Source organism: Mycteria americana, chromosome 9, assembly GCF_035582795.1.
Source record: "Mycteria americana isolate JAX WOST 10 ecotype Jacksonville Zoo and Gardens chromosome 9, USCA_MyAme_1.0, whole genome shotgun sequence".
Lineage (NCBI taxonomy): Eukaryota > Metazoa > Chordata > Aves > Ciconiiformes > Ciconiidae > Mycteria > Mycteria americana.
The window spans coordinates 15,222,053-15,234,222 of NC_134373.1; the positions used below are offsets into that span (position 1 = coordinate 15,222,053).

At 37.6% G+C, this 12,170-nt stretch overlaps 1 protein-coding gene across 3 annotated transcripts in view; it reads right to left on the reverse strand.

The window, feature by feature from the left end:
* Positions 1-12,170, reverse strand: part of PARD3B (par-3 family cell polarity regulator beta) — a 443,287-nt gene that overhangs the window by 211,132 nt on the left and 219,985 nt on the right. For all 3 annotated transcript variants that reach the window (XR_012777023.1, XM_075511456.1, XM_075511455.1), the window contains exons 9-10: positions 11,627-11,766; positions 10,725-10,853 (exon numbers count right to left, since the gene is read on the reverse strand). Coding sequence is in view for 2 of the 3 variants with exons in the window: in XM_075511456.1 (XP_075367571.1) it covers positions 10,725-10,853; positions 11,627-11,766 (269 nt within the window). In the remaining variant the exon portion in view is untranslated. The remainder of the gene's footprint in view (positions 1-10,724; positions 10,854-11,626; positions 11,767-12,170) is intronic.

Genomic DNA, 12,170 nt, shown 5'->3' on the forward strand with positions numbered 1-12,170 from the left:
GCTGGCTGGGCAGCAACGATTGCTGCTTGGGGATGATCTGGGTGTTGGTCAGAGGGTGGTGAGCGGTTGCATCACTGGGTTTTTTGGTTTTCCCTGGGTTTTGTTCCTCTCTCTCTCCTTCTCTTGTTATATTCCTTTTCATTACAATTTATTATTGTTGTTGTTGTTGTTGTTGTTGTTTTTTGGTTTTCCCTGGGTTTTGTTCCTCTCTCTCTCCTTCTCTTGTTATATTCCTTTTCATTACAATTTATTATTGTTGTTGTTGTTGTTATTATTATTATTATTATTTTATTTCAATTATTAAACTGCTCTTATCTCAGCCCCCAAGTTTTCTTGCTTGTGCTCTTCCAATTCTCTCCCCGACCCCACCGGGAGTGGGGAGGGTGAGCGAGTGGCTGTGTGGGACTTAGCTGCCAACTGGGGCTAAACCATGACATTAAGTAACCTACCAGATCACTGTCTGCATGCCTGGATGTGTTATCTATCAAACATTCAAATGTATTCAGCAGGACACCACACAAGTACAGTAAATCTTTGTATTTCGTTTCCTCTGCTTTCCTTGGTACCTAATTTGGAATCCGTAACATTTGACTACCATTTTCCTTGCTACAATTCTCTGGGAAACAGATAACTTCATCACACAAAAACCTTAGTACATTTAATTTAAATTTAAAAAACAGCTGCTTTTACCTATTACCGAAGAACTCTCTAATACTCCTTAAAGTCCTTCACAAGTGTTTCTTGTTCAACATAGTTCAATTATCCTAAGAATGTCTCCTTTTCATTATTTATATTCAGCCTTACCCTAAGATCCAGCAAAAGTTGATTTAAAAATAATGCTGAACTTTGTTTAATAGTACTATCAAAAACTTGTTACCCATTAGGGAGGGTGAATGACATTTCAATGATTTCAAGGGATGGGTAACAGGTAACACGAGATGCACATCTACAAATCAATGATGAATTCATTATAAGACCAAGTAAACTCTGTCTTTATTCCCTTAAACCTTTAATTCGCTACTCGTATGGCATCTGATAGCAAATGCCTGGTAGTCTATAACAACAAGACTCTCTGGTGCAAATACAAGGGTGAAAACTTTTCTTTGTGGGAGCATGTGAGAAGCAGCAGAAAGGAGGAAAAACAGAGGAGAAATAAAAAGGGTTGAACAGAACCAAGAAGCTTGATTTCATCCTATCCTTGCTTTCAAATTATTGGTTTCAAATCCTTGGTTCAAATTATTGGTTTCAAATTATTATCCTGGTTTCAAATTATTATTTGAAAATAATATTATTATTTTCATATTTCAATAATAATGTTATTATTAATATTATTATAAAATTATTTGATAATAATCAAATTATTATCCTTGGTTTCAAATTATTATCCTGATGATAGTGCTCTTCCCAAGGAATGCCTTTTCACTGATGACCAAAAAGAGCTCCAGCCATCCTTAAGTTAACAGCTCATCAATTAACTGCTTCATTTGGGTAACTAATTTTATGAGTGATGGTCCCTGTTCCTAGAATATGCAGGTATGAATACTAAATGCTGCTATAGTGACTCACAGGGCTGGATTTCCATTGCCTCTATTTCCCTGACTTCGCTAAAACATTATCCCAAGACATCAATACTTTACAACAGAGCAACCACCATAAGCTGAATTATGGTCTGGTAAAGGAAGTCCTCTCCAATGCACTAAACCTTGAATTCTATTAGAAATACTTCTTACCTCAAGATCATCCTAGAATCTGAATTCACTCAAACACAGAATGAATGAAATGAGCTGCAACATACATATGTTTCTAGACCAGGCAAAACTTACAGTTTAATGTTATAAATTACCCAGTCAACGATCACATCATGTATTTTCCACGACAAATGTATCACACCTTAGCACTTCAGGAATTAAATGATAGTGTATCACTGCAGCTATTCCCTGCTGCAGACATAGGTAAGTAACTCAATGGTAGTACAATAAATGCAAAATAGTCACATAAATCAAAGTCCAGATAGCCAAGTGATGAGACCTCAAGAAGGCTAGAGCTTTGAGATAGCCTGGCTTGTAGTTTTCCTTTAAGATGGGTACAGTGAAGACAGCAAAAGGGATTTTAAACTCTTAAGTATTAAAAAAACATACTTAATAGCGAAACAGGTTGAAGTTAAAAAACCCAAACAAATGAACAGGACTTGCAGAATCAATTCTCCACTGCTCACTTTGTCCTTGTTGGGCAGAGTCTTTCCTTCAGCTTTGGTAAATCTTAGCCTGTCAGCCTGCAGTGGCTTCCTCAACTGCAATAAGCTCTGAACAGTCCCCTCTAGATATGCACATCTCTCTTCCCAGTCCCCTCTGCAGCTTCGTGATGTTTGTTCCCTACTATTTACAGGAGTCTGCCAGCCTCAGCTCCGGCTGCAAAGCTCCCTCCTGGTTGCACCATCCAGCGCTCTAGATAGTTCCTGAGCTCTCTCAACTGCTTGGGGAAGACAACAATCTCCTCTCTTTCTGCAGGCGGTTTCTCCTGGACCAGAATGCAGCAGTCAGAATTAGTCTAAGAGGCAATCTTTCCACTTGCTGTCCAGACTCAGCCGTTAAACAGAATGGAGCAAACAACCAAACAGGTACCATCTCTCACAAAGGAAATCAGGACAGGAATGTTTTAATCTACCAATACCCCTGCATGGAACTTCAGTAAAATCAATTCTGACATTTACTGAATCACCACAAACCAGACAGAAGAGTTCAGAACAGTTTATATGAAGGTGAGAGAATGCCAGGTTTGCTAGATTTGAGAGCAGAAAGCCCTCATAATATGTACTAAATAGCATTCAGCAATGCAGATGGAAAACCTTTATCTAAGAGTCTCAGGATACATTTGATTAATTGATGTTCTGCCAATGATTTTATTTAATTTTTAGAAGCATATCTATACCTCAGGTCTCTGATTTCTTAATTAAAAGGCTATAATAAAGGATTCTTAAAACAACCTAAAATTTTACTGGTATATAATTAAGTCTCACCACCAAATTCTCAGTATTTTAAAGAACAGATAGAATATACTTTTAGCCTTCTCTTATTCCCACAAGACACAAAAACTGCTCAGTCACCAGTACAAACAGAATTGTAACCTTTTAAAAAAGTACCGTGCATTGTATTTTTCCCCCTTCTACTTAGTCCATAGTTATATCTACTCAATATCATGTCAATCCTCTGTCTACCATGGGACACCACTTTCAATTAGTCCTTCTATTTAATCTTACAATGCCTGTTCTCATTGACCACGGCACTTTTGATCTGTGGATTTATGATAATCTAATGCATATCTCTCACTGGAAAGGTTGCCTTATTTATCCCTATTGTTCTTTTGCCAAAAGAGAAGCTTACAAAAAAAAAATCAGCTCCCACTTAAGCCAGGAAGGAAATAGCATTTGTTTAACACAACAAGAGACCTTTCAGTACCTGTGTGATGCCCTTGACCAACACACTATTATGGTCTCTCAATATGCTGGCTGCCCCTTGCCTGGCTGTTCATTTCTGATAAGAGATGCCAACTCCCTGGAGTACCATTCAGAGCTGAGAGCAAAAGGCAAGAGACCCAAGAGGGTTATTTCAAAGGCTTATGAAGGAAATAAGACATTTACATGCTTTTGCAATTATTTTCTGCAAAAACCTGTAAAAGTTAGAGAGCAGCATTTAAATTGTGGCACCACATAACTATTATTGACAGAAAAGCTTGAAAGAAGATACCTTCTTATTTGCACTATTCTCTATGTTCTTTCCAAGAGCTTAGCCACAATTAAGAAATACTTTGCTGACAGCTCAGTCATTCACTCACTATAAAATCTAGACTGTATTTTGCAATAGATATACAGTAACGCTCTTGAAAATAGTACTCAAAGGTAATGCACTGCTGTAATCTTGTCACAATCTAGTAAATAACTGAAGTCATTGCTGCATGTATTCATCTTTAGCACTTCTGACAGACGTTTTCATATTGGCTTCTTTAAAATCATCTGTATTCCGTACTGCAATAAAAACTAAATGGTCACTAATGGCACATCCTGCTAAGACAAAAAAGCCAATAGCAAACCCATGGAGATATATTATACTATACTCGGATACTTTTTACATTAACACAGTACACCACAAATTTGTGTCATATCAGATAGAATGGATCTGGTTTGAATTATGTAGACTCTGGAAATATAGCTTTGAAAACTGACGAAACTAGATTCAGCTCTTCATTCAATTGCATTTCACAGTTTACCATCTGATGTCAGAGGACACTTCAAAAATTGAGATTTTCCCGTTTGCTTGACATGCCTAGTCGAGATCCCGTAACAAGTTTTACCCAAGGAAATGGTGTGTTCTTGCAAAAGAGTTTTGTAATTTGGTGTGGCACTGCTCTTCAACTTTTAAAAATACAGCCTCACTTAACATTTTAAGTTACATAACTGTAGGAAACAAGGGGAGAAAAATTAACTAGTTTGGTCCTCAATCAAGGTATGCCCCACTGTGAAAACACCCATTTTCATCCCACGTATGGGTTAGTCATGTGCTTAAGCACCCTACTGAGCTGGAACCTTATGCAGTTAATATACCTTGCCACTTAGATCCTAAAATCTTATCACTCATGAAGATGGAAGACTGCATGGTATTTTCAGGGTGAATTTAGGATTGCTGTTATTGTATCCTTTCAGAATATATTCCAGGCAAACAGGTCACAACACTGTGATGTACAAATCCAACTCTTTACTCGATTTATTGGTTACCATTTTAAAGGGATGGTAAACAAAGCAATAAGCAGTGTATAATTCTTTTATGTCTACTTCAAACACCACATGCACACGTTTTACATTGTCAGCCTCGGAAAACTTTTTTCATGGATTCTAAGGCAGAGAGACTTTTAAAAAATTTTCATATGGTATATGGAATAAATCTGGTGACCCTTGTAAATGGCAAGGTACTACAATTGCCAGTAAGATTTAAGAATTACCCAAATGCTTTGGTATTATTAAACGCAAACACTGTAAATCTGGATAAATGCGTCTAAAATGTATGAAGACTCAACTTCTGTTAAGAGCCAGATTTTATATGCTTCTATTCTGCTGTATACATACATCAGATTTCACAGATTAAAGTGGGCTGCCAATCAATTTTGGACAACACCAGAGCCGAGACTGATGCTATCAAGTAAACAGTTTTCATTTCCCATGCTCTGAGGTAGGGTTCCTCAACTTAGGAGTTTTGGGCACTAATCCTGTAAGCAAATACAATATCTCATGGTACGAGTAACATTATGGTTTTCTCTCCTTACTTGTCGCCACTCTAACGTTTTCTTTACCAGCAGGGAGAGCATCATCAGAGATTCTTGCACCCAATGAGTGCTATGACCAGAGCTTTCAGACCATCCTTTTAAGGTTCCTTGTATTTGCTGGAAAATAGGAAGAGTGGGATCTGAAAGACAAATCATTGCTGGATCATAACACTTTGATGGGCTTGACAGAGAAAGGAATAGACCAGATGCAATAAGGTCTCTGCAGCCTCAAAAAGGCTGACTACCGCTATCACGTGGAAAAGCACAGTAAACATGGTTGCTGTGTTGGTAGCTACATTGGCACTTCAGAGCACAGGAGAGCTCATTCTGCCATTGCAAAATTGTTGGATCTAGTGTAAATAAAAAAAACAATGAGTTTTTAAAGATACATGAATTACTCAAGCAATTTATTCCCCTTTGGTAAGTTAGGGAGTCCCACCAAAAGCTGGGATAAATAAAGAGATACTTCTTGCCATGCTTCCTGTTCACTGTGACAGGAAAGACTGTCACATTCTTTCTAAACAGTGATCTCTTACTGACTTTTATAATGAGCACAGTAACTAATTAACAAACCCCAGTGCACAGTTTCCAGTACTCTAAGCTATAATGAACTAGTATCCATCTTCTTAAATACATAATGAAAGCTGAAAACCTTTGAGGGGCTGGACCACACAATGTTTTCACTCTAAAAAGATACATTTGTGTAGACACAACCGACACTCATTTCTCAACTATTCTAGATAAAGAGAATCTACAGGCCCAAAATTAAACACTTTCTTTCAAAAGTTCTTGGAAAAAACCAGGACTTAAAATCTACATAGTTTATAAAGTTATTCAAGATGAAAGGTGCCATGTGTATTCACAATATCCTTCTCTTCATTATGCAGAACAATTCAAGAACTGAATCTTGTATCTGTTATTACAATCCAATATATGTATATTGACTTTTTTTTCCCTGTCAGACTCTTCTCCCTTTCAATAGAGATAAGACAACAGAGAATGGGCACTTGCTGGAATCATTCTGTGACAGAAATTATTTGACTATTTCTGGTTAACTGAGCACTAGAATCACTGTTTTGACCTAAAAAAACAGATGCAAAAATGGTTAAGTCTAGGCACATAAAAGGCAAAAAACAATTAATAGGAAGTAATAGAAATTGAGCTTTGAATATTGAAAACAAAAAGGAAAACACTTCAGGCAAACAAGAAGTTCTCCTTCAGGCATAGAAGTTCAAGGCAGTGGAAGGAATTAACTGGGGGAAGACTGAAACATAAAAGTTAATCACATGGTAAGCAGAAAAAATGCTTAATTGAACCTGTCCCTCATCCTGCTTCCTTCTATCCTGTATAGTATATGTGTAAAAAAAGACTCAGAGTTAAAGATCAGCTGCTACATTATATACACTGTTGTTCTTTTAGTTGTTGTTGTAAAAATGCTGGTTTGTTCCCTTTCTTCCTCCATTCTTCAGGGATCAGTGAATATGCCAAGAAACCAAAGAAACAGCGATTGCAGTTGAAAACTGGCAAGTGGAAGCTATCTTTAAAACAAAAATAAAGCATATGCAAAACTTACACTATGTATGTGCTCTAACTTAAAGAAAATGCATCAAAATATTTTTGGTGCTATATTATTTCTGGCAATTGCAGAACAGGCATATTCCTCTGCTTACGTGCATCATAACCACTATCCTGAAGGCTCAAGAAAAATAACAAGAATAATGAATAACACAGGGTCATGGCACAGAATGGGTTACGCCAGAGCTGTTCTCATTCAAGTAGCTTTGCTTGTTTTACCAATGCAGGGATAAAGAAAGAGAAGGGGGAGTGAGTGATTTTTATATCATTATTAAAAGAAATGGCACCTTCAGATCACACGGTTTTCCTGGAGAAAAAGCAAGATGGAACAAACACACATGATGAAAACATTGTATTTTCAAAACACAACAGAATGATAGCCACAGTTTGACGTGTGATCCATTTACTTTGATAAGAGCTGGAAAAACCAAACCTGTTCAGTTAAGCCAGTTTCTCTTTGTAATATTCACCATCCTTTAGAAAACAATCAGTGTTACACAGTTTAAAACCCAAATGCACCTTAAAGAATGCACTAATCACCGGCCACTCTGAAGACTGTGGTAATTAAGTGAATCAAGATCTTCCCCTGAGTTTTGGAATCAGCTCCTTACTCAGCTGCTACATTGTCAACAGCTGGCATGAATTACTGGGAACATTTGGCTAACTGGATAATAAGGAGGACAGCCTGTGGTTGGTCCAAATTCTACTTCACTGATCTGCTTCAATAAAAAAAAAATTCTCATTAGATCCTCCTTTTCTTTTTTTAAAGCAGTAACAACACTACAAAGATTGGGTTTTCTATTTTATTCCCTCATTATGTGCAAACAATGTAACTGTACAACTCTCAGATGTTGCATGGGCTAGTGTAACTGAAGCCGCAATTCCCTATAATTTAATAATGCCTGTTTGCAACACTGATTCATCCTCACCCATATCACATCTCTCTCAGCTGGCATGGTAAAGGTTTGCTACTCTGAACATATTTTTCTACTTGCTAGCCATACATCAGCATAGATCACAGTAACAAAACCCCCAAATGCTACTCCCATCTAGCTTACTGAACAGAAAATATTCGTGAGACCAAGCTTTCTCCAAACCGCAGCTTTGTTATGAGGTAAAGTCAAATTATATTATTACAGACACTGGCAACCAAATGCCACCCGCTGTTATGTTGTTACATTATTTGCTCTGTGCCCATGCAGCTATCAAATTATTTCCAGAAATCAATGTAGGAACCCAGTTCTAGCAGAGCAACATGCTCAAAAGTGGTTCTGTGCATGGTCTCTAGTGGGTCCAAGTTCCTGAGGCATCTTTGCCACAGGAAGCTGTGGGGAGTGGGCGCATTTACTATGTCGTCCTTCTCCTCCTCCTTTCAACAGGTAACAGGGAATCTAAAGAAAACAGCTTCTCAGATTACAATCCCTGGCAAACTGCTCAAATCAAGAACAAGTCTGATATAAAGCAATTACCTTATTATTGCCAGGCATTAACAAAACCCCCAAGTATTTAGGTAAACTCTGCATGCATGTTACGTAGTCAGAGCATTCAGTTACAGCTGTCCTTGAAAAATACTGGATTATCCACCGCCTTTCCTTCCAAAAACAAACATTTAAAGTGCTGGCTTTTTCCTCCTCTTTGATCAAAACAGCACTGTAACTTTTGAGGTAGCAGAGGATTAGTTCAATGTAATGTCATGGCTAAAGCTAAAAACAAACAAAAAAGCTAAACCAATTTTAATTTATTTTTTTTTAATCTTTGCTGAGACTATTCTCAGACATCTCATGAATTCTAACAAGCGTCACGTTAGTATCAACATCTGGTAGCTTAGTGGTATGGTAACCCACACTTTTGCCGTGAGCTACCAAAGAGATATCACTGAAAGGCTTTTTAATTTAGAAGGGATGGTTCCATAAAATTATCTAACGTATTTCAGTAACTCACATTTGTATTATATTGTACTTGATGGGGATAACAAGAAACACAGAACAATATTAGAATTCACATATCATCACCGTTACAGTGAGGGCCATCACTTGTGCATGATTCTTTCGCAGAGAAAGCAATCTAAGCGAAGGTCAAGCCAGCAGGATAAATGTGGCTACTTTCTGGATTTCAATCATGCCAGTCATAAGTAAGTCACCTTTTGAAAGGTAGTTAATCCTTGCTGTAAGGGCTAGAATTTAATAGCAGGCAATTGTGGCAGGTAAAAATTATAAATAGCTTTTAGATTCTTCCAGCCTTTTATACCCACACACTGTTACAGTACAAATTCTCTTGGAAATCACTATGACAATAAAGAATAACGTATAATGTTTTGGGAACAGGGGAAAGAAAAGAAGAAAACATACTTTTTTTTAAAAGTACATTTTCCAAGTAATGTGTTCTATAACTTAAAAAACCTGCAAGAAAAAACTGTTGATGGGTAGCCTTTTCAAAAAATAAGCTCTTACTTAGAAGAGCTGGTGGAAGAAAAGAAATGCTAAATATAATAGATAGTTTAGTACTTTCAGATTCAGAAATTTCCCTCCGATCCACACAGACACTGACTCTACAGCTCAGGGCTTACTAAACAGAGCATTACAATGACTGACTTTGGTGCTTTGGGAATCACTGACAATGAATGCCCAATTATAGGGCGGAAAATATTCTGCCATGATCCTCCTTAAAGATTACTCAATAAAAAAGGAAAATGAAAACAAAAATAGTTTTGTTAGGACATTTCATAATTGCTCTACTACAGGAAAAAGTAGGCACCAGCAGTACAAGAGGAAAGGCTCACATGAGAGAATCTGAACTCCTCTCCAGCTTCTTATCTTACCATAGGCAACAGACACCCTTACCTCAACAAGGTCCAACTGGTCCAACAAGGTCCAACAATTTTCCAAGAGGAAAATTGTCAGCAATGTTTTGCGAGGCAACGTAATGGAGGATTTCTGTAGAAGAGCCTGCTAACAGTCTAAAGCAAAGGGAAAAGCAAGAAGGTGGCATCGTAAGAAAAGAATGAAGGAGGTTTGGGTTCTTTAAAGGAGATAAAATGAGACAAAAGCAGGAAATGCTGTCCTTCCTTTATCCCGAGAACCTCTTAATGAAAGGTCAAGTATAGCCATCCATCAAGATAAGGAAGAGGCGACCAAAGAGATGACCTTCTTTGAGGGGAAACAAATATGTATCAGATAGCACTTTTACACTGATGTAGTACTCCTCTGTCTATGTGAGAGAGAAAGAGAACATAGTTTCATGCCAGCATTTAAAAAAAAAAGTGAAAATTAAGCACCTGAGATAGAACAAAATCAGACATGCAGGAGCCTATTAAGTCAAAGACTAGCAGCCAAGGAAAAGCTTGCTTCCAAAATGGGTGAGGAGCGCAATGGAATTCTATTCCTCACCACTCCCACAGTTCGGCACCTGGCTTAGGAGATGCATCTCCTGGGGGCAGCCGTCCTCACTAGTTTGTTACTGATAAGCTGCAGGACTTATTACATGCACTTTAAACTTCTGGTTTAAAGTTTGTTGCTTTTCTGAAAGACAATAATCCATTTTCAGTCATGCTTGTCCTCACAGTTACAAGATTCATTTACAATATTCCCCTGGGAGTTATGTTTATGATGTCATTTTTTGGATGAAAAATCAGATTGCGTGGAATTGCATCTAAAGTAGATAAAATCAAATATCCATCAAAATCAAATGTAAGTATAAATACTTCTCAAACACAAGCCTCATACAGTTACCCTTCGCTGGCTTTCTCAGCCAACAACAGTTCATCTGTATTTCTTGGGCTAGTTTTAAAACATGGAATTGTTTCAATCTCACTCTTCAGGACAAAATAACAAGTTTACCAGCTCTCGAGGTAGAAAGGCCTCCTCCTGACGAGCCACAACCAGACAGACAGTTTCCCCTTGCTTTGTGCTCCTCAGCATAGCTACAAGCTCTTCCTGGGTCCTGCCAGTGATGTCCCGTCCATTTACCTACCAGACACAAAAGAACACAGGATGCCATATCTGTGAGTATGACTGTCTTTTGCCATTTTCCCCTCACCTAACACAGGTGTCATTCAGTGACTGAGAGCAAAGAATAATTAGCAACAGCTCCCACACTGTCTCCCCCTCTGGCCCTGCACAAATCACTTAACCTTTTTTCCCTCATTTTCACCATCTGTTAAAGCAGGTCTGTAGTACTTACCCACCTTGCAGGGGGTTTGTGAGGCTTAATTAGTTTGTAAAGCACTTTGAAGATGAAAAGTACAAAAACAAGACCTAAGTATTATTAAAACTGTTTACCTTAAGAGCTTTTTGAGGTTAGTAAGTAGAAATAACCCATTAGATAATGAGACTGTAAGTCACAAGATATCTGAAAATTTTAAACAGACCGATTTGAGCAAAATTGCCTTAAAATGAGCACTTAACTACCTTGGTATTAATCAGAGATTTTTGGACATCGCTGACGAGGCAAGACATGTTTTGTTTCTGAACCGATACATTTATCTACTTTAAGAACCAACATGTTATCAGATCCCCCTTGTTCAAACATCCCATGGACCCTCATGAAAAGCAGCTTTTTCCAAATCGCGGTATAAAATACTTGTTGACAAACAGTACAAAAGCCATGAGACCTTTTTTTTTTTAACCAAGGTCAAGACTTTTAATTCCATACATCAGTAGTACAAGGAAATAAAATATTTATGCCAAAACCAGCAATCAATACTCAGCAATGCAAATACAATGGATGTTTATATCCTAACCTCCAGGATTCTGTCTCCTGACTGCAAACGACCATCTTTTACTGCTGCACCTTTTGGTAAAATATTCTTCACAAAAATCGGACCTGGACCATGTACTGAAGAGTCTCTGGTAACCACCGTGAAACCAAGTCCTTCTGGACCTAGAAAGTCAGATAAAGAACTTTCAACATAAATTTCAACAAGCCCATGATGATCATTAAAAGTAAACAAACAATGTCAGTAACATCACAGACACTCATTCAGGTTAGCTCTTAAAAAATGAAAGCAAACAAAAAGCTGTAAACATGAGCCTATTTTCTGCATGGTCTATAGAAGAATTCTATCAGTGTCAGAACACATGCTCAAATCCTCCTGTAACAGCTACAGATGGAAATACTTTTGGATAGCCCACAATAATACAAAACAAGCGAGAACTCTCATTTTAAAGCATTTACCTTTCCTCTAGGTGGTTTTAGTATCAGCCTTCACATTAATGTCAATAGCCTTTGAAACAAATCAGAGCAATCAGAATTGTTTATTTATGAGCATAAATATAATTTAGCAG